The 23,806-nt window shown below is 38.8% G+C and overlaps 1 protein-coding gene across 2 annotated transcripts; it reads left to right on the forward strand.

Annotated features, from left to right (window-relative positions):
- Positions 1–1,272: 1,272 nt before the first annotated feature.
- On the forward strand, positions 1,273–23,746 carry STEAP4 (STEAP4 metalloreductase). 2 transcript variants are annotated; one of them, XM_032875729.1, is made up of 5 exons: positions 1,273–1,374; positions 18,379–18,836; positions 19,683–20,210; positions 21,538–21,702; positions 23,333–23,746. In XM_032875729.1, the coding sequence occupies exons 2-5, from the start codon at positions 18,381–18,383 to the stop codon at positions 23,615–23,617; spliced, it is 1,434 nt and encodes a 477-aa protein (XP_032731620.1). In that variant the 5' UTR covers positions 1,273–1,374; positions 18,379–18,380; the 3' UTR covers positions 23,618–23,746. The 2 variants fall into 2 exon arrangements, with proteins under 2 accessions (XP_032731620.1, XP_032731630.1); XM_032875739.1 differs by having other exon boundaries at positions 23,370–23,552.
- Positions 23,747–23,806: the final 60 nt, after the last annotated feature.

The raw sequence follows: 23,806 nt of genomic DNA on the forward strand, positions 1-23,806 counted from the left end.
GCCTTCTTTTTCCTAGTGGCAACTCTTTCTCTCACCCTCTCGGTCTTCAAGCTGGGAAAATTGACGCTATAACATCAATGAATATCCCTTCAAGTTCTTCCTCATCCAGATGAACCTTTTACAAAATATAATTGACAGTAAGTCTATTAATGAGTGCAATAAATCCCGAGTGCCTATGATAAGCAAGGCACTGTGCTAGGTGTGGTGAAGACTCGCAGGCTGAAAAGATACAGTGTCGGCCCCTGAATTTGCCATTCAGGAGAGGAGATACAGACACAATAACTCTCTTAAGAGTCAAATCGTCCTAACTGCCGTACTGGAATTATCAACTACACTGTATGGAGAAAGGAAAGTTTAATTGAAACAAGAGGTTTAGAGAAGACTTCTTGGAAGATGTGGGGTCTGAGCTAACACCACAAGATACTCTGGGGAGAGCTGCAATTCAGGCCAAGGAAGGGTTGGCTCAAAAGTGCTGGGAACCGGACTCCCTGTGGCTGAACATCTGGGTATTAGCGAGTAGGCCACGGAACTTAAGACCAGATGGCTGGGCAACAGCCAGACTGGGAGGACTCTAGGTTCTAAAATGCAGAGTTTCAGAGTGCAGGGGTGCTTTGCCCCACAGGTTATCATGGTGAATTAAATCTTAAAGCCCTCTGGGCTATAGCTTTTGAGTTCCTCCTACAAAAAAGACATATCAATCCAATTGCACATATATAAAATTATGCAATATATACTATTAAGTATATTCGATATTATATAGATGTCTATCAACAATAAGGTATGTGCATCATCATCCCTCTCTTTCATTTGGCTTGTTTCTTTTGAACCATTTAATCTACCTAAATTAAAACCTCCAAATCCAGGATCATCCCCGCTACGGGCCCCAAGAGAACCCAAGGCTTCCAGACAGAGGAGGAAAGATGTCACCTCTTACGGCTGAATTGAGACAAAATGGCAACGGGAGAACCACCTCGAAGCCTAGAGCGGTAGTGTTTTCGCAGTTACTCAGAGCTGTCTGGCTTCTTCCGGAGAGGGATCCGCCTCAGCCACAGCTTCCATCTGCCTGAAATGCACAGCTTCCAAGGACTCTGGGGAAAACCCTGGAAAACTCTCGCAGGCTGACAACATCAACAACATCTGCAGCAACCGCAGCAGTAGAGCACCGGAATTTCTAGTTCTTCCAGTTGCCCGGGATTCCCACTTTGAACTCTTCCTGGAAACGCTTTCTTCACCCCTTATCTTGCGAAATCTAGCGGGCCCTCCCTCCGCTCTCTCCGACCTCTTATAGCTGCGAGAGGCGCCACCCGCAGCTCTGAGCTGAGCCGCCGCTGCGCGTGACCCTGGCCGCCTCGCCTCTCAAGCACTTCCCAGCAGGTGGGTCCCGTCGCCGCTATTGCCTCGTACCTTTCGCCACGCTGCCCCGCTCCCTTCTCTGCTTTAGCCCAGCTCGAGCCCCTGCTTCCAGGACCTCACTCCCTCGCCAGCTCGCAGCGGGAAGGAGGTGCTGGCAAACTCCCTGCCGCGCCCCCCCCCCGCGCCCCTCTCCAGGAAAGGCCATCCAAGGGTGTCGCGCGATGAGTTAAGCAATGCAGCAAGCATCTAGCTTCCTGGAGTTTTCTCGCTCATCTCTACCCGAGGGTGCAGAGACACCCGAAGGTGGAAGGCTTAGAGTTTGTATTACTCTCTGTGCCTTACTTCTCGACAAGAGCAATCTTGTGGCGCTCACCCAGAAGGGAGCCTGGAAGAATGTGGTTTTGGCAATCTCCGCAGTCTCAGATCTTCACCACGAGCTGAAATTTGTCCTGAGATCTGCAACACTTCCGTCCTTGATCTTGACTTAAAAATCTCCTTCTGAAATCTATCGATTGCTTTTCCAGAGAAATATCGTTTGAAAGTAATTTATTGTGAAGAATAAATACAGCCTGGTTTCCCTTGTTTGTCCAGAAGCAGCTAGAAGGTAGTTCTCCCCCCACCCCCCGCCCGTGGTAATTTAGGAATTTTTTTAAAAAGATGACTGTAATGAATGTGAATTGGATGGAGAGTAGGGGAGGGAACTTGAAGAAGTCTATTCCTAAGTCTAACTAGCAGTTCACCACCTCTGCCTCCGTTTCCACGTTCATAAAACAAAAGGCTGTTGGACCAGATGATCCATGCAGTCCCACACTCTAAATCTAACAAGGTGAAAATCCATGACCAAAGATGCTTGCTGGTTTGAAACATACTGAAAATCTCGTTAATGCAATAAGTATAACCAAGTGATTGCTTTCTTCATAATAATGCAAGCTTCGTTTTTACGGGGATAGTACCCAGTTGTGGAGCATCTCTTCGCACACAAGTATCTTAGACATCTGCCACATTTATTATTCAGAGAACACGCTCAGCTTTCTTTTTTTTTTTTTTTTAGGGTTTTATTTATTTATTTGGCAGAGAGAGACAGGCGAGAGAGGAACACAAGCAGGGGGAGTGGGAGAGGGAGAAGCAGGCGCCAAGCAGTGAGCCCCATGCGGGGCTGGATCCCAGGACGCTGGGATCATGACCTGAGCCAAAGGCAGATGCTTAACGACTGAGCCACCCAGGCGCCCCTACTCTCAGCTTTGAAAACCATTCTTCCGCCATGCTATGTGAGAATGTCCTATTCCGTATACATGGCAGTCATATAAATGTCACTCACATGAAAGAACATTTTTTCTGATACAGTAGGTGTAATTTTATAAAATGGCACATTTATTTGAAGCAGTAACTTTTTTGAGATACGGCCTTTTGCAAGGCCCCGAGTTTTTCAGAATGCTGTGATTTAGCACAGAATGAAATTCCACCTGTGTGTATCCTACCTGCATGGCAAACATTGCCAACCCAGAAAACGGGATGAAGCTTTCTTTCCCCTATTTATCAGGCTTCGGGGTTGTAAAGTAAATGGTACATGTGTACAGAGAAATTGGGTCATAGCACTTTCTCCATCGGCAACATTTATGGTCCTGCTGAGGTTCATATAGAAACTTCAGGTTCAGAAACTAATGTGTGTAAGACCTAACCCCTAACTTGAGAATAATTTCCTGACTTGTGCCTGGCTTAAGCTTGCTAACTGGTGTTAGAAGTAGCGAAATACATTTTTATAAGCCTATTAATAAATTGAAAACCCTGGGCCTTGAGCCTTGTTCTGCGCAGTTTTAAGAAAAATAGATCCATATGTCAGAGAATTTTAAAATTGAAGCAATGCTGGGCAGTCACTTTGCTCTTCCCTGTCTCCTGAAGGACCACCCTTAGTCACTCTACCATTGTTGATGCCATTATTAAAAGGAAATAAATTCTCCTTTTAAAATCTCCCAAGTAGCTGATTCTGCAGTCTCCCACAGAAACACAATCCAATGTTTCATGATCCTCACCATCTGGTCCTCTTTGTAAGTCATTCGGATCTTTTGTCAACTGCTATTTAAAAATCATTTCCTTTTAAAATCTTAAGAAGACTAAAATCTTAAGAAGACTTAAGCCACTGTCAAATTTATGTACCTAATCACCTTTCAAACTTGAAGACTTGCTAGGGTATCTTGTACCTCGTTTCCTCTGGGTTGTCCTCCAAGAAGGTGGTCATTCGCTATGTGCCTGCACCACATCTACCTGTAATTCTTACTGTGAGACTCTACACAGGCTATGAATTATGTAGTTGTCTTGGGGGGAGGGTTTTTTTGAAGTTACAGTTCCTCAAGAAATGACAGAAATTAGACTTTACAAAGACAAGAGCTCTGAAGTCACCTCTTTGACTCTGTTCTTTGTAAATCCAAAGAATATGAGTCAATAGTTAATGATTAAGACTTTCTGAACAGTTCTGCATGATGTGTTAAACCTACTCAAGAGATTTTGAATGACTTTTAGGACATTTCCGAAATGTTCAGAATTAGCAGTTGTTCTTTTGTTGACAAGAAATCACTTCTGGAAGGAATAAAGCCAAGTAAGGATAATTAACGCTCAAAACAATGCATGATGGGGTGCCTGGGTAGCTCAGTTGGTCAAGGAATGGCCTTCGGCTCAGGTCATGATCCCAGAGTCCAGGGATGGAGTCCCACATCGGGCTCCCAGTTCCAGGGGGAGTCTGCTTCTCCCTCTGACCTTCTCTCTCATGCTCTCTCTCAAATAAATAAAATCTTTTAAAAAAAGCATGATAAGAAAACATACTTGGCCTATATACCTAAACAATTTGTTCTTCCAAAATCATTAAGGAAAAGAGAACAAAGATTGGGTGTACTGTCTGAAGATCATCTTTCAGAAATATATCACTGAAAAAAAAAATGCACCACTCTACCAGAAGTATTTCCACTCTAACTAGGCAGGACATTGACACCCTGATCCAAATGCTTCTCCACAATAAACTCCCATAAGAGTTTATTACACCACGTGTGAGATTCTTACCACATTGTACTTTGACAGTCACATATTTCTACAAACTGATTTTGAGAGAAATATGTTTCTTTTAAACGTAGATTGTATGAACCATCCTAATGCCAGGCTGAAGTAAAGTCCACTTTTCAACTTAAAAGGAAAAAAAAATGTGGCAAAGGGTAATTTTGAAAAGTTAGGAATTATAATTTTAAAAAAAGAAAGAAACTAAGAGGTAGCAATGTCACTGCATATCACATTTCATAGGTTATTAGAACACAAACTAGGTAGTCTCTTTTGCCTGAGCGCCAAATACTGAAGGGAGAAAAATCGCAGAGGGTTCCAGTCAGGTCTCCAGTGATGTTGGCACTAATGCTGGGAATCCAAGGTGGCAGTTAACAGTCCATGCTGATTCTGCATGTTTCACCTCGACCTGCTCTTTTTACAGAGTGTGAAAACAGCTTTGAACCCAAGTTAAACAGTGGCTGAAGCCATTTTGCACAGACCTTAGTATACTTTCTTGTCCTGTTTCCCAGGTAAATTAGTTCCCATTCTTTAACATGGGGTCCACTGTGCACCTTCCTGTGCTTGGGTCCTTACACACCACATTATAGCAGTTTGATTCTGGGTCTACATCCTCCCCAAGCCTGGAGCCCGGCACAGTGCCTGGCACAGACAGTCTGTTCACAAAGTTTACTGAAAACATGAAACCCCACCAAGATATTGATCAAACTGATTCTGAAGTTTGGAATACATGAACCCTCATGGATGTAGCAGGTTATGAGCCCGGATGCCCCCTGTGCTGTACTACCTAAGGTCAAAGTGTCCAGAGTTCAACTGCTTGCCATTTGAGGAGAAGCATGAGCTTGCTGTGTACTGCACAGTACATATAAAACAAAGAGTGGGAATTATTATTTTTTAAAAGAAAGAAGAAATTGGCAGGAACCTTAGTGTTTCCTCTCATTAACCTTAATTTTAGTGACCTTATTATGTTGCTATACTGGGTAAGTTTCATTAAAAAAATTGTAACTATAATACTTTAGAGTCTAATTCATTTTAAGGAGTGATATAATATGATTACAGCATTTAACTGAGGTCATGAAAATTGGAATATTGAATTCTTAACGGTTTTAATTAGTTTAAATTAAGTAAAACATGTTAACCCTTCTTTAATACCTGAAAGCATGGCATAAGATACAAAGCCTAGTGAACAGTTCAAAAGAATTGTTATACCAAGTCATTCTTATACCAAAAAAAAAAAAAAAATGGATTATGCTCCCAGTTATTTCTTCATAGGAAAGGAAAGGATGTTGAGGTGAAAGCAGTTCACAGGTTGGCAAATGGTTCAATTCATTTAATGATGAAAGGTGCCAGTTGCCTCTAGTTTTCCCAAATTGTGATCCCCAATTGTGCATTCTTGAGGCATATCTGGAAAATGGGAATGTATGTGTTTGGGGATGGAATTCACAAAGATGTTCCTGTTTCTGTCTCTCCAAGGAAAGCAGGAGTCTAGAAGGATCAGATTCACAGACAGCACTGTGTTCATTCCATGTGTGGGGCAGAGAGGGTGTGGACCCTTTGCTGGCGTAAGAGGGAGCCAACATGGACCCTGTTTTCATTAAAGCCTAGGAGCTTTCTGAGAAGGGAGGCCCCCAAGGAAAGAGATTTAGGGCTAAATTGCAGACAGGACTGGAAAAGTGCATCATCCTATCAGCCAAATTATTTTCCAATTTCCCCGGTCACATGCCATTCTTGAGGAGAGGGGATAAGAGGGAGGGAAAAAACCAGTGGAGTGCTAGTAAAGGACTCTCTAAGGGGAAAAAAAAAAAATGTCCTGATTTATAGCATTTGCTGATTCCCGTGGTGTGGAAACTCCCACCATGGCTGATTTCAAGACTTCACCTGGCAAACCAGTCTCCACCCATACCATTAATAAGAGCTGAGATTGAAAACCAAGGAATTTTTAAAAGGTGCTATCTCATTAAAGAAATATTTTAAAAACTAGCACAGCTCTCAAGCTTGTATATTAGAGTATAACACAAGGAAGGGGGAAGGAGTTTCAAGAACCCCTTGTCCCCTGGGGTAAGCCAAGGAAAGTCTGCAAGGCCAGATCCTGCCCTGAACCTCAAGCAGATGGGTCTTGGCAAACATCAGAGGCACTATGGCCACTGAGGAGTCCTTGCCTCTGAGAGCCAGCTTAGAAATAAAAGAAAATGATACCCCAAAGATGGAGACTATATTCCTAAGAATGTGTAAATCACTCCCAGGAGATTTTTTCTTTCTTTCTTTCTTTTTTTCCCAGATTTATTTATGTGTTTGAGAGAGAGAAAATACCTGCACTCGAGAGCTGGTGGAGGAGCAGAGGGAGAGGGAGAGAATCTCAAGCAGACTCAATGCTGAGCACACAGCCTGAGGGGGGCAGGGGCAGGGGAGTGGGCAGGCTCAATCTCATGACCCTGAGATCATGACCCAGGGGGAAACCAAAAGTTGGACACTCACCCAACTGAGCCACCCAGGTGCCCCAGCCCCAGGAAATTTCTAACAAATGATAAGAAGATAGATAATGTGAAGCAGAATGGAGTTTCATCAGCAGGGACTTCAGAGTGGGATCAGATCCAAAGCGAAACTCCTCTACCCCAAAACTAATTTGGCAATTCAGATAATTATATTCAGATAATTTTTAGTGGCCTCAATACGAAGATAAATGACTATTCATAGGAAATTTACTGAAACAATGTTCATTCAAAATTGAAATGATCAAGGGCACCTGAGTAGCTCAGTGGATTAACTCTGCCTTCAGCTCAGGTCACCATCTCCAGGTCCTGCGATCGAGCCCCAAGTAGGGCTCCCTGCTCGGTGGGGAGTCTGTGTCTCCTTCTCTCTCTGCCCCTCCCCACTTCTGGTGGTCTCTCTGGCATGCTCTCTCTCTTACTCTTGCATATAAATCAATAAAATTTTCAATACAAAAAAATTGGAAATGATCAAATCTCTTGCTAAATGTCTCTGGCCATAGTAGTCCTAGAAAAAGCAAAACCCACTAACTGACACTGAATACTAAGTGGCTTGTTGCAATCACCAAAGTATCCAATAAGCAAATGCTCATGTAGCCTGTATGAGCCAAATGTCACATAATCAGAGAGAGCTGTTTTTCTGTTGGTGGCAGTCCAGGTTCTGTCCTGATGCTGAATCTTTGGTGAATTACAGATTCCTAAGAAGTTGTTTGGCATTTAGAAGGTAAATAGAGGTCAAGGCAAATTAACTCAGACAAGACTGAATTCCTGACCTTGTCATCATGAGCCCCAGGCTTTAATCAAATGAACTAACTATCCTAGTCAGCGGATAATGAACCTACATGATAAAATTCTTGGCCAGGGTATCAGAATACAGTCTTCATTTATCCCAACAGATGCACTGAGATCTAAATGCAGAAACATGTATTAATAAGATTTCTGGATGAAGTGGGTTTCACGAAGAACTTAAATTAAAAATAAATAATTTTTCTTTTAAAGTACAATTAAAATAAATAACAGAGTTCTGCATCTCCTTGCTGTCTTGGTAATTCATTGGGTGGTAGTAAAATGTTACTAACAGAATCATAGTTATGGCACAGGCCATAGCTGGTTCTAGTTACTAGCAATTCCTGAGGAAGTATATTTACCCATAAGAACATAAATGTGAAGGTTAGATTTAGTTATGCTCTTGTGACTTGATCAAACCATACAAGTTAAGATTACTGTTTCCTTTTGTATTATTCTACTGGCTAGCATAAAAACAAAACATCAGTAAACTTGGTTACTATGAGATAAATAACATTTTCTTACAAAATAACTGAAATAATTTATCAGATTTTCAGTAACCAACCTGCAGTTGGTTATTTAGATTAAATGCATTAGATGCTAGATATGTTAATCTGTGACTATTACTAAGTGAGGTACTTCTAATATAGAGGCTAAAATAAGAAATACACTATTATATTTTCAAATAACATATAGACACTGGAAACTAAATGTCAAACAAACAATTAGTAGAAAAATCCATTGATCGTAGATATGTTAAATTTTTCATAAACTGCAATCAGAGGTCTTTTTAGGTCAAAGTCTTCTGGTTTTGCTGCAGTAATATATACTTGTCAGAAAAGGATATCGGCTTAAATGTGAATATGCTTGCTTTCCCTGAAGAACCTTGATCTCACTAAATACAGAAATAGCTCAGCGAATAAATTGGATGAGTTCATGTGTTAGTGGAAGCTTTTAAATTTTTAAAACTATTTTTTTGCTTTCCATTTGTCCCTGGGATATATTAAAACAAATGTTTTAATCACACAAAGACTGGCACCGTTGCAGAACTCCCTCCTGCCCCTATGCCTTGAGATGAAAGGAAATACTTGATGGATGGGCTTCAGCTCATTACAGATATGTTGTCAAGTCATGTAGGGCTTTCAGGTCGAAATTCAGAAGGAATAATAAAACAGAAGGAAGAAGTAAAAAAAAAAAGTCCCTATATACAGGTTTCAAATTAAAATGAAAAATCATGTCACATCTTACAGAGTTTAAAAGTGTTGTTTATACTCTAACTCTCCGGAAGAAGCCAAGACAGATCACTGGATTTGTGTGCTACGACCCCAGAGGAAGTGTACGAGTCCAGTGGGGGCACTACTTGTGGAAGAATCCAACATCTTGGATGAACAATCATTTCAGGATTCAAAGTGAATTCTTAAGTGGGGACTATCTTTAATAGTGATTTCATCCAAATGATAAAGGAGGGAGTGTGTGGCCCTATGTGAGAATCAGTATTCAGGAGTACTCTAGGACATCGGTGGGGGGATTTGACCCAAAGGACTTTGTGTCTCATGGAGAACAACTTGTCAGGGTTTCCTTGAGACAGTTACAGAGCAAAGCCTTCCTGCAGTCTGACACCAAGCCCTGAGACTGACACCCTCGATTCTCTTTCCTGTGGGGACTACACACTCATTCTCCCCTCTGGTTTTCATAAAAATAGGAATTCTTGCCTCTCAGACTCAGCCAATGACTATTTTGTGGAAAAAGTTGTGGTAAAGCAGGTGAAATGTTCCTGCAACCACTTACAACCTCATCAACACCCTGCTTTCTCTCTGACTTTTCCTTCCCTACCATCCCTCTCCAAAAAAGATAGCCTTATCTTTTTTTCATTTGCAGTGGTTCTCAGTCCTGGGTGCTCCTCAGAATTGATTGCTTGTTTGGGTTGGGGTTTTTGTTGTTCTTGTTTGTTTGTTTGTTTTCTTTGGTTGGTTGGTTTTTAGAATACAGATATCTGGGCTCTACCTCAGACCAATTGATTCAGAATCTCAGGGGGCAAGGCCCTAGCATTAAATATCTACCTAGCTGATTTTAATGCATGACCAGGGAAGAGAACCACTGTAGCAGGCCATTAACTGAAAGCTAACAAATGGGCAATGGTTCACAATTTTGGCTCAAGAGTAGAATTATCTGGGGGAGCTATTTTGGAGGAAAAAATGCCTCTGCTCTACCCTAGACCAGTTGATTGAGAGTGTCCAAGAGTTTGGTCATCTGCATTTTATAAAAGTTCTCTTTGTGATTCTAACATGCACCAGGATTGAGAAGCACTGGTTTCTAGCATAACCCTTGGTGGTGGTATTTGCATCTTATAAACCTTAGTGATTCTAAGAAGTTGCTTTGATGGTTGAACAAAAGTCTGGAAAAAGTGCCAGGGAAACATCTCACTGTCTGTACCACCATCATAACCCCTCTCCCTGCATTCCCATCCAAACCAAATTCTATAAAGAGTTTCTTCTTTGCCTACTTATAGTCTTTATGGTTCCCAGCACACTATTTCTATTACCCACAATTGTGCATTGTGATGATAGTTTTATCTTTATAGTCCTTTTCATGATTATCTCCAAACCGTTATAGAGGAAGTTTTTTTTTTTTTTTGCATTTTTAGTTTGTCTAAAAATGTAAAACTGGGTAAACTGAAAAGCAATATAATACTATGTATAACTAAGTTTGAATCTTTGTATAAAAGAATTTACCTTAATTTGTATTTTCTATAAATTTATCAGAATAAAAAACATAAGAGGATTCATGGAGGTTGATTTTTCCTTGAGGTCTATCTGCACCTGAGAGGGAGAGGGAGATTTTCTTTCCTCTTCCCATTTTTACAAGTGGTCTTATATTCATAAGTATTTACATATTTTCCCCTTCACTCTGAGAACACATTCAGGGAAACAAAAGGCCCATTTTCAAAAAAAAAAAAGATAAGAAAATGTCCACTGTTCAGAAGTGGCATGGCTGGGTTGTTGATTCCTGTTCTTCTTACTAAGAGGAATAATGAATAGGATCTCTTCCAGGGCAAAGAGAAGGGAGAAAGGTCAATTTGCTCTCTCGCTGCTGATACACAAGGGATTTTAAAATTTTATTTTGATGTATTCTCCAAATGAGGGCTATGCATATACAGAAATATACTGCTTAGGATGAAAAGAAGTCCATTATACAACTTTAGATTTGTATCTATTTATCAGATAACTGTACACTGCTACTATGCTTTGACATGAATTAATATCATAATAAAGATTGTGATTATCTCCTAAACAAACCAAATAGGCTGGATTGTATTTTTGGAATATGCCAAAAATCATTGATTTGTTAAGTATAAGCATTTAAAATAAACAATTTTTTATAGCTATGGACAAGATTATCCTAAAACTTCTATGGGAAGGCAGAGGAACTAGAATTTCTGAAATAATTCTGAAAAATGAAAAAATAATAAAGTGGGGAGAATCAGTCTACCTAATTTTAAGTCATCAAACCTGCGTAGCATTGGCAGAGGGTAGACACATTGATCAATGGAACAGAATAGAGAACCCAGAAATAGAGCCACATGTGTACGGCAACTGATTTTTGAAAAAGGAACAAAAGCAATTCAATGAAAGAAGGATGGTCTTTTAAACAACTGATAGGGAAGTAATTAGATATTCATAGGGAAAAAAATGAACTTGGCTTAAACCTCAGAATTTATACAAAAATTAACTCAAAATAGATAATGGATTTAAATGTAAAATATAAAACTATCAAGCTTTGAGGAGAAAATATTCAGGACTAAAGCCTAGGTGAGGAATTCCTAGATATGAAATGAAAAGCACAATACATAAAAAAGAAAAGGCAATATGTTAAATTTAACCAAAATCAAACATTTCTGCTCTGTCAGCAACCCTGTTAGGATGATGAAAATACAAGCTACATAGCTAGAGGAAGTATTTGAAGACCATGTATCAGACAAAGACCTCATATCTAGAATATATAAAAATTCAACAGTGAAAAAACAAAAATCCAACTAGAAAATGGCCAAGACGAGATGACTTTTCACCAAACAGGGCATATAGATAAAAAAGAAGCAAATGAAGGAGCCTATATAAGTGGACCACTACTCGACAAGAAAAAGGCACCAACTGATAGGTTTACCTGCTTGGAGGGATCTCGAGGGCATTATGGGAGGTGAAAAAAAAGACATTTTTGTGAAAAGGTCACATGTTGTGTGATTTTATTTATAAAACATTCCCCAAATGACAAAATTAAAGATTTAGACAACAGATGGATAGTTTCTAGGGGTTAGAAGAGCAGAGATGGAGTGGTACCAAATAGTTCTGCATCCTGATTGCCCCCAGTGGATCCACGAACCTATCTTTGTGATAAAATGACATAGAATGATCCACACACATTACACCAATGTCAGTTTCCCAGTTCTGACTTTGCTCTATAGCTACATACAATGTAACCATTAGAGCAAACGAAGGATTCGCAGGAACCTCTGGTACTATCTCTAAGACTTCCTGTGAATCTATAATTATTTCAAATAAAATGAGTCTTTTGTTAGTAGCACTGATTTATTAAGTATAAACATTTAAAATATGCGATTTTTGTTTTCTTGTTTGGACATTTCCATGTTTCTCATATGCTGGAACTCTCCTAAATTGGGACCCTCTCTAATCTCTGACTTCTGGGAAGTGACAGAAGTAAACCGCAAAAGCCAGACAAGTACTAACATCCTCATGGGATGCTTCATTGGAATGTCCCAGAAGAATGCCGCCTCAGGTTCCCTAGGCCTGGGGTGGGATCTGCAGACGGATCGGGGTGGGATCTACATTCCCCCCTATGCCATGTACACACGTGCATGCGTGCACACACACACACACGCACACACACACACACACACGCTTCTCTACTTCAAAGTCATCTTTGCCATCTTTGCATCTGTGTTGTTGGTTATCAGTCTCTTAATCTATATGAACACCAGTTGTAATCACTTTACCTATATTGGCCCCGTCTCCACCAGCCTGTCTAGGAGACGCAAAATTGGTCCTGGAGATTTTCCAGTCCAGAGGTACTCTTGTTATGTTTCCTGTTACAGAACTGAGGTCTGTAAAGAGCAGAAGGAAAAAGAAATTGCCCTGCTATGTTTTAACTATCTGAACCCCCTTTCCCTCAGTAACTCTGCTTCCTGTGTACCACCTTTCTTATTTTCTTTATTCCTTCTTCCTACATCTAAGAGTAAAATAGGATTAGGAAACTTTTTTAAAGTCATTGCATAAGAAATCTTACACTACTTCCATAAATCCATGTTTACACATGGGAGCTATTTTGAATTACAAATAGTCTGAAATAGGCGTAACTTCCTTATTTACACAGTACTTACTGTAAGACGAACCCTCAACTTGATCTCCCTTGTGGTTTAGATTATGCATACATCTCATTTTTATGAACTCCTATTATTAGAATTTTTTCCAAGAGTTCAGAATGAAATTCTTCCAAAGAATTACCAACTTTTTTATTTTTTACATGTTATTTCATCATCCCAGTTATGGGAACTGAGGTCTGATCATTTTTCTTTTTCCACACACAAAAATAACAATAATAATAATAGCAACAACAAAAATGTTGTTCTTGTCCTGGGTTGATTTGCAAGCAGAGCTGGTGACAGTGGTTTGCAATGCAAATGGTTTACCAGGGAAGTGATTCCAAGGAGCAGGAGTGAAAGGCAAGAGGCATAAACTAGGATCATAAGAAAGGTCACAGGAGAGAATATTAAGTCGGCCACCCCTATAGAGGAGTGGTGCTCTATTCCACTGGGGCTTTCTGAGGAGCTTTATAAAATGTGTCAGAACTGAGTGCCAGATGATGAAAGTGTAAGCACCTGTTTTTTCATGGAGTCCCATTCTCCACTGGTCTGTGGTGGCCCCACGGGTCATACATGTCTGAATGCTAAGCAGGTACGGGTATCAGAGAAGCCTCAGGACAAGAATCCAGAAATACAAGATGTGGGTCCCCAAAGTGGATCTCTGTTAGGCAATGGAAGTTCAGCAGATCTCCATTACTGCCCAATGACCGGAAATAGAACGCGGAGGATTTGAAGAACTCCTCAAGATGTCGCCAACACAATTATAAACCTTAGAACTTCGACAACTTGATAAGGACTAATTGCCCAATGGAATGACTATTTCTTTCTAAGTCAATCAGTGATATTTTAATATTTCCTTACTGTCTTTGTACCTACAATTTGCCCAGTGAAGTCTGTGAAAGTTTAAGAAATTGAAAATAATTTCAGTGGTTGGTATAACAGCCCAAGTGTGTTACACTGGATTGCCAAGCTGCATTTTAAGAGGGAAAAATTAAAATGAGTAAGAATTACAAATGATAGAAATTCACACTTGAGCTGTTTATACATCTGTGTTTTGATAAACTCATATGTTCTAAAGTCTTTTCTTATAGGGTTTCATTTTTAAGAAATAAGTGGGGAAAGCAGAAACTTCTTAAGAATTATTGAATGCTATTTCAGATAAATTTTATCTATTTCTAATATTCAGTTATAGAAACATAATTTACCCTTAATTTATAAAATTTATATAAAGGTTATATTAATCAGGTAATCAATAGATTGAAAAATTAGAAAATCACTAGATTATTTGAATAATCTATTAATGACAGACCATTTACTAAGTACTTACTATGTCTCAAGAAATGTTTTAAGATACATTAATTCATGGGGCACCTGGGTGGCTCAGTTGGTTAAGCATCTGACTCTCTGATTTTGGCTCAGGTCATAATCTCAGGGTTGTGAGATCAAGCCCCTCATAGGGCTTCATGCTGGAAGGGGTGCCTGCTTGGGATTCTCTCCTCGCCCTCCCACCCCATGATCTCTCTCCCCACTCCCCGCCAAAAGAAAAAAAAGATACATTAATTCATTTAATCCTCACAATGTCTTCAAAGTAGGTGCTATTAATCTCTCATCTGAAAGATGATGAAACTGAGACATCAAGAGTTTGAGCAACTTATCCACACTGATAGTGCCAGCAGGAGTTGGAACAACAACAACAAAAAAAACCAGTGCTGTTTAGTTAACATCTCCATTAAAAAAAAAAAGTTTATGACAGGTCAGAATAAATTAAGGTAGTGGCCAAATTGTCAAAGTAGAGTCTAGACTAACTCTCTGTTTGCAATGATTAAGGTGATCCAAGTGAGAATATGTCAATAAAGATAGCATCCATCCCATTAAAGGACACTGGTAACTTTATCAAATCTGTATTTTACTTGCAAATGTCCGTCTGAATATAAGAGAGAGAAAAATAATATATGAGGGGAAAACGCTGGATAAAAAGTGAGGGGGATAGCCAGCCAACCGACATTCTTTGAACACATTCATAATAATGAAGCCATCATTCACCAGTTTGAGTATTTGAGTTTTAACAAGTATGTATGAACTGATTAGCAGCTTATATTACAAAAGTAGTGACTTATATTATAAATTGTTAAAGTAGTTTGCATTGGCAGCTGCTACAGAGAATTTCGGAAAGACCCAGCTATGTTTCCATAGGAGAGGCCCGGTGTTCTCTTTAGGCATTCCTCCACCTTGCTCATGCCCTTCTCTGACTCAGTGCAGGCTGTCAGTCACCAGCTAGTTCTACAAATGACTCAGCTGTGGTGATTCAATCAATTATTTGAAGAGTTTCAGTGGAAGTACAGGGTAGTCTTATATTTCCTGTCCATTTCTTCCATGACTTCTCACTACCTACAAAGCTCTAAATGGTCTGCTTATGATACAGGTACACCTTTCGATAAGCTCAGGTAAGAATATAGGTATTTTCCAAAGGCTACAATGGAAAGGGCAAATTTCTGAAATCCCATTAAAAAGGTGTGAGCTTCCTGTGCTCTACAATTGGCATGAAATCCACCATGTAAGAACTGAATAGTGACTACATCTGGTTTAAATTTCACAGCAAATTCACTGACGGTTTCTTTCAAGCCATTTGGGTGATAGAAACAATGTCTTTACAACATCCTCCCAACTTCTTTCCTTCTCCCTTATTCTTCCCAGTGGTTACACTTTAATCACTCACCCTTCTCTTCATTATGTGTCCTTCACTGTGCCTGGCACACAGAGCAAAGAGCTCCTTCCAACACCTCCATTCTACCTTTCTAATATCACTCAACAAATTTTGTCAAGGAGTGCCCTTGACATCATAGTCAGTGCTCTTGTTAGCACTGGGGATAAATTACTGAACAAAAGAGACCAAAAAAAGAAAAGAAAGAAAGAAAGGAAAAGGTTAACTGAAAATTTACTCTAAAAGATAAATGTTATTTAAAATAAATAATTTTTTGAGAAAAATTCATTACTGAAAGAAAAAAATAATGTTTTTCAGAATAACCTAAACTATATTTTTGGACCATAGGAATTTGAGAATTTTTATTTCGTTTGTCTTTAAATTTCAAAAGCTTTTAAAAGGTAACTCACATGCTTTATAACAATATTTCAGTTTAGTTTTAATTTGCATTTCTTTTATTTTGGGTAAGATTAAGATTTTTTTTACTATATTATATCACCTTAGGATGAAAATCAATTTATATCCTTTTCCCAATTTTCTATTGGTTGATTTTTTTTTTAATTTGTAGGAGTTAAAAATATTTTTTGTTCTTTGTTGATGATCTTCTGACTTTGCTTACAGTGGTTTCTGCTTTGTAGGTATTATTCATTTTTATGAAATCACAGTTTTATGTAATATATATAACAATTTTTACTTTTAATTTAGATACTAGAATTCAGGTTGAGGGAGATATTTTGTGTTTTTGTTTATCCCTTTATTCTTTACCGATTTCAGGGATTTGTGGTATAGAAAAGGGCCTTTTCCCTCTAAAGTTACAAAAGAATTCTCCATAGTTCCTTCTAGTTTTATTATAGTTCTACTTAAGACGGATAGATACAGGGGCACCTGGGTGGCTCAGTCATTAAGCATCTGCCTTCAGCTCAGGTCATGATCCCAGGGTCCTGGGATCGAGTCCCACATCGGGCTCCCTGCTTGCTGGGGAGCCTGCTTCTCCCTCTCCCACTCCCTCTGCTTGTATTCCCTTTCTCACTGTGTCTTTATCAAATAAATAAATAAAATCTTTAAAAAAAAGATACATAAGTAGATACATACATACATACACACACACATAATTTAAATCTTTAATATATTTTCAATTTACTTTGAATTTACTTTTTTACTATTTCACTGAACATTTTCTATTCCTGTGACACTGCCATATTACTTCATGATTTTAGCTTTATATTATTTATTTTTTAAAGAGTTTATTTATTTATTTGACAAAGAGATCACAAGAAGGCAGAGAGGCAGGCAGAGGGAGAGTGGGAAGCAGGCTCCCCGCCAAGCAGAGAGCCTGATGTGGTGCTCGATCCCAGGACCCTGAGATCATGACCTGAGCCGAAGGCAGAGGCTTAACCCACTGAGTCACCCAGGTGCCCCTTAGCTTTATAGTATTTAAATATTCAATAGAACTAGCCCTCTATTCATTACTTTGTTTTTCAGAATTTAGAAATTAAATTAGGGAAAACTGAGAGCAGCATAAAGTTGACCAGCCCATCCAAGAACATGCTGTACCTTTAGATTTACATAAAGCTTCTCTGGGTCTTAAGGGAATTTTATATTTTTCTTCATATAGATCTTGTACCTGTCTTGTTATCTTGCTACGTTTATTCCTAAATATTTTCCCTATTCTGCTACAGCTTTAAGTAGGGTCCATTTGCAAACTAATTTTTTTAGTATGTGAAGAATATTGATATTAATTGGGTTCCTAAACAAGATCCTGGATTGATTTTATATGTATGGTACTTCTTCAGTTGACTTTCGCAAGTTCTCTGAGACTACAGTTTCACCATCCACAACCCCTTTTGAATTTCTATACCTCATATTTTTTTCTGTGGTCTAGTTGTGTTAGCTAGAATTTCCAAACAATAAACTAAAGTGGTCAAAGCAGATACATTTGTCTGGCTTATGGCCCATCTGGTTTATGGCTTTATTGGGAGGTTTCTAGAATTCTTTTTTTTTTTTTTTTTTTGGTAATTCTCTTAAGTTAGATTCTAGATTTTAGGTTGAGAGAGATACTTTGTATGATAAGGAAATACCTGTCTGCTCTTTTTTTTTTTGAGTCAAAAATAAATGTCAAATTTTAAAATCTGCCCATCTAGCATCCACAAATATGACTGTATTTTTCTCCTTAAATCTTCTAATATGGTAAGTTATATTAATAGATTTTCTAATACTCAGTTTACAGAACTCATCTTTACATTCCTAGAATAATCCCCATTTGATCAACGTCCATTTTCTTTTAACAAGCTGCTGGATTCTGTTTGCTGATGTTTTATTTAGGATTTTTTGTATCATGAAACATAAAGAAATTGCTCTACAGTTTCCTTACTAGTGCATTCTTTGCTAGAGTTTGCTCTGAGAACACTTGGAACTGTTAGGTGTTGGGCAAAGTTGGTATCATTGCAACACATATCTGTAGTTTAAAGCATCCACCAACAAGTGTCCTGATTTTTCACTGCATTTCTTTATCCAACAGAAGAAGTTTTTGACTAGTGATTTTTTTCAATCAGACACATATGAGAATATTATATGACAATAATTTTTCCATGTTGAGCATTCCTATATTGTTGGCTATTTCTGTTATTATCTTTCAGTTATGGAAAAGACTTCTACAGGTGCATTTCCTTCTACTATGAATTCTTCAGAAAAGCAAGAGACTGTATGTATTTTTGGAACTGGAGATTTTGGAAGATCACTGGCACTCAGAATGCTCCAGTGTGATTATTCTATTGTTTTTGGAAGTAGAAACCCACAGAAGTCCAGTTTGCTGCCCAATGGTGCAGAGGTCCTGAGCTACTTAGAAGCAGCCCAGAAATCAGACATCATAATCTTAGCAGTCCACAGAGAGCATTACGATTTTCTCAAGGAACTAACTGAGGTGCTCAAAGGAAAAATATTGGTTGACATCAGCAACAACCTCAAAATTGATCAGTACCCAGAATCCAATGCAGAGTATGTCGCTCAGTTGCTGCCCGGAGCCCACGTAGTAAAAGCATTTAATACCATCTCAGCCTGGGCTCTCCAGTCTGGAGCACTGGATGCAAATCGGCAGGTAAGATTAAATTATTAATTTACACTCAATCTTTAAAAGGTGAAGGTTTTGGGACGCCTGGGTGGCTCAGTCAGTTAAGCCTCTGCCTTTGGCTCAGGTCATGATCTCAGGATCCTGGAACTGAGCCCACCATTGGGCTCCCTGCTTAGCGGAGAGCCTGCTTCTCCCTCTCCCCACCACTTATGCTCTCTCTCACTCTTTCTGTCTCTCTCTCAGATAAACGTATAAAATCTTAAAAAAACAAAAAAAGCAAATGTTTTAATGCGCACTTACCTCAAAGATGCCAAAACAGAATTCCAAAATAAAACACCAACTAAACATTTCCATTTGCTAATATGTGCTACAGATAATTTTCTTGGGTTTAACCAAGTAAAGTAGTCGATGCTGTGATTTATTTCTCATTGTCAGCACTCTCAGTTTTTAGTTTGATGGAACCCAATGGTGTCAGGTTCCATGTACGTACTAAAAAATAACAGTCTGTTGATGGATAACCTTTTCATTCCTATTATACTGTATGAAACTGGTTCCATTTATTCACTGAGATTAAACATAATCCGTAAGTGTTGTAGCACCCACGAATACAGAAGAAAAACCATTCACCCTGTGGAGAACCAAGTCCTATGGTATCAGTGTGATATGCTTAGAACCACTCTCAACTTGAACCCTGGTACTTAACCATCCAGCACATTTGTGCAAGTTTAAAACATACTGCTTCCACGCCCTTGCCTGAAAAGCATGTTCTTGTTTTCTTGTTCTGCATGGTGCTTACATAGATTTTCAATGTAATGCGCAAAGTAAAGAGTAAGTATTATTTAATTATTTATTAATTGATTATTCTTAACCCAGGTGTTTGTCTGTGGAAATGACAGCAAAGCCAAGCAAAGAGTGATGGATGTTGCTCGTACTCTTGGACTTACTCCACTGGATCAAGGATCTCTCATGGCAGCCAAAGAAATTGAAAACTACCCCCTGCAACTATTTCCAATGTGGAAGCTCCCCTTCTATTTGTCTGCTATTCTGTGTGTCTTCTTCTTTTTCTACTGCGTTGTAAGAGACATACTCTACCCTTATGCTAATGGCAAGAAAGACAGCACATTTCGCTTGGCTATTTCCATTCCAAATCGTATCTTTCCGATAGCAGCGCTTACATTGCTTGCCTTGGTTTACCTCCCTGGTGTTATTGCTGCCATTCTGCAACTGTACCGAGGGACAAAATACCGCCGATTCCCAGACTGGCTTGACCACTGGATGCTTTGCAGAAAGCAGCTTGGCTTGGTGGCACTGGGATTTGCCTTCCTTCATGTCCTCTACACACTTGTGATTCCTATTCGTTATTATGTACGATGGACACTGAAAAACAGAACTATTACCCAGGTAAATCTTTACTCATTTGTATTCTCCAGTTCCTTAAATCAAAGAGAAGTCTTGCTACATCATATTCCATTTCACAATTATAGAAAATTGCTCTCCTAAGCATCTTTATTTTTTAAAGTACTAGAGCTCCTGTCAGGTTTTGGTTATCTTCTCTTTTGTTGTTGTTGTTGGTTTGGTTTGGTTTTTGGTTTTTGATTTTTTTTTTTTTTTTTTTAATGAATGCAGTTGAGACATTATACAACTATTGAGAATGAAAGTTAGATCCCAGGTTCACTTGGATCCAGATGTGTATTCCCAGGACTCATAGGGCTATGGGCAAACTGACAGATTTGGGGGCTCAGGAAACCTAATAACACCTACTTGAATTCCTTGGGGAGGGGATGCAGTCAATAAACGTAAACCAATGTGTTTTCAAGCTTCTATTTTTATGCATGCTGCTTGCTTTTGGAAGTCAACACCAACCACCTTCTAAGTAAGGGGGCTGTTCAAACCTGTGTCACAGGAAGGTAAACAAATTCACAAAAGGGTACTTATAACTTCATTAATATTTGACTTGCAGAGAGCCATCCTCAATAACTAGAAAACTAAACAATTCTGAGCAAATGTCAAATACTATTTTCTGCATAGTCAAAAATGCAGAGAGAGAATCAGCTCAGAGAGTTTTAAAGCAGTCCCAGAGGAAGTGCTACCCATCCATTCTAGTTTGGAAATAATTGGTTTTGATCAATCTTACTGCATTTTCAAAGTTTATGAGTCGATAACTCATTGATGGTACTTCTGTGGAATTCTCTACATTATTTCCCTCACAAATACATGGGAAGTTCTTGGGTAGGAGTCCCATTTTAAGGGCCTGATTTTTCTCAGTCTGTGGTGTCAGACTTGATGCTGTATTATGACAAAAATAAACATGAAAGAACCCAAACTTTGCATGTGTGAATAATCAGCATATAAAGCAGAAAAACAGAGTCCTGATACAATCATTTGAGAACAACGAGTTTTGCTTGGGGAACGAGAAACCATATGCTAAAGAAGGTTTAAGTAAATGTTTACTTTGTTTTAGAATTTATAGGGTCAATTAAAACTTTCTACACAACTCCTAGAGTCAACTATTATAATAAAGTCCCAGCAGAACCAATTACTATTTCTACCAAGAAATATCATTTCCAAGTGTATTTTTCTCTACAGCTATTTTTAAGTGATTATTAAGAAATACATACAATTCATCGGGAGCCAATACACCATGTAGAAGTATTTTTCAGTCCCCTTAAAAGTTTGGGCATTTTGTAAAAAAATTTAATTTTTAAAAATTGCTTTTAATTTTTCTTAGGCACTAGCCAAGACAGACGATCCATTTAGCACCACTACTGCCTGGCTTAATGATTCGTACATAGCTTTGGGAATCCTTGGATTTTTCCTGTTCGTACTCTTGGGAATCACTTCCTTGCCATCAGTTAGCAACATGGTCAACTGGAGAGAATTCCGATTTGTCCAGGTAAGGATTTCTAATATTGAATCTCCTTTATATTGCAAAATAATTCTGACTTTACAAATATTTTCATTTTTCTCTCTTACTATGCATAAATATTCATTTTGCTACTTCACTTCCCTAGCAATGTCACAAAAATAGCAATTGAACCAAATTCAAGTGAGAAAATGCTAAACTCTGGTACCAAAAGACATACCATAATAGTTTTGTTTCCTAGCTGGGCATCACATGCCAAGATCACTGCCTACTCCCAGAGCCACAGGTCAGAGGAGAGAGTGAAAAATACCAACACTATTAAACTTTGTATGTAGGAATGTGCTAGATGCAATGTGAAGAGAAACCCAAAGACAAAATTTCTACTTCTGAAAATCAACCTTAACATCTGTACTGATACATATTGATACAAAAGGGCATATATTAAACTCAAGTTTAAAACCATCAAAGCAAGCTACGTTAGACTGTAATCATACCAGACCCAGTGTTGGTCTGTAAGGGGGAAAATTGTTGTTTCCCACGTATCAAGCACCAGATACCTCACTAAAGGCACTTAGTTATCATTCTCATAGACCAGTAATACTCCAAGTGTGGTGCCTAGAACCTCACCATCAGCTGGGATCTTATTAGAGACACAAGTCCCCAGGCTCCACCCAGACCAAATGAATCAGAAACACTGCAGGTGTGGCCCAACACTGTGTTTTAACAAGCCTTCCAGATTATTCTGATGCATGCTTGTTGTGAACCAGGATAATAATAGAAAAGACCATTAGTAACTGAAATTAGATTTGAATTTTATAAAACTATTTGAATTTCAAAAGTCTTGCAGTTTCTCCCAGAGAACAAATGCAGTCAACATTTTCTCATGTTAACACCTTTAGTCAAGGCATTAAGACAGGAATAAACATTGAGCTTTAGAATTTAGGCCAAAACAAGCAAATAAAAGTAAATTTGCTAATTGTTCTTTATTGCAATAGAAATTAGCTAGCATCTGCTTTTAGTCAGTAACATAAACTAATGTGGTACTTCTTGAGGACATACTGTAACTTATTCATCTCTGGCCTCCAGAAAAGTTGATCAAGGAAAGAGTTTTACCATTGGGGAAGAAATCAAGGTATATTATTTATTCTAACTGAGAAGAGTTTACACTTAGCAAACTTTCCCATCCCCAGCCAGGTTAAGATGAAACCAACTTAATCCCCTTCACCTATATTGCCCATCCTGGGAATTAAAGTACAGCATAGGAAATATAGTCAATAGTATTGTAATAACATTGTATGGTGACAGCTTGTGCCTACACTTATCGTGGTGAGCAGTACAAAATGTATAGAACTGCCAAATCAAGATGTTGTATACCTGAAACTAAGACGATATTGTATGACAACTATACATCCTTCTAAAAACTTTTTGAAGGATGAAACCACCATATCATTAGTAAGCACAATCTTCTTTTTTTTTAATGCAATATTTATCATCCCAAAGGAGGGTTAATGCTTTCTCCAATACTTAGCAGAGTGTTCTAAATATTTCAGATGTCAAACATTTGTGGTTGGTAATGAATATCCTTCATTGGCTTAGAGTGTTTCACTTTAAAATATAAGTACAGTGTTGATGTATGTATATCTTTTTCTTGCTTATATAGTCCAAACTGGGTTATCTGACCCTGATCTTGTGCACAGCCCACACCATGGTGTACGGCGGGAAGAAGTTCCTCAGTCCTTCGAGTCTTAGATGGTATCTTCCTTCAGCCTACGTGATAGCACTCATCATTCCCTGCACCGTGCTGGTGATCAAGTTCATCCTCATCCTGCCGTGTATAGACAAGACCCTCACACGAATCCGCCAGGGCTGGGAGAGGACCTCAAAACCAACATCAAATGGACAATATTTAAAGCAAAGTTCAATTTGCCTGGACTCCCAACTCTAGTATTGTATATTTAGAGAAGACTATGTAATGCGCACAGTTAAGAAAGCATTTTTCTCCCACCATGGTTTGAAGTTTGTTAACAGAGAAGGAACTGTTGCCTGACTTTGAGAAATTGACAGACAGGGCTAGAACTCAAGGTTAGTGATGAATCTATGTAGGTCCCTGCCTCTCTTCTTCCCAGAGGCAGTG

Source organism: Lontra canadensis, unplaced genomic scaffold (assembly GCF_010015895.1).
Source record: "Lontra canadensis isolate GAN:19392208 unplaced genomic scaffold, GSC_riverotter_1.0 scaffold2, whole genome shotgun sequence".
Taxonomy (NCBI): Eukaryota; Metazoa; Chordata; class Mammalia; order Carnivora; family Mustelidae; genus Lontra; species Lontra canadensis.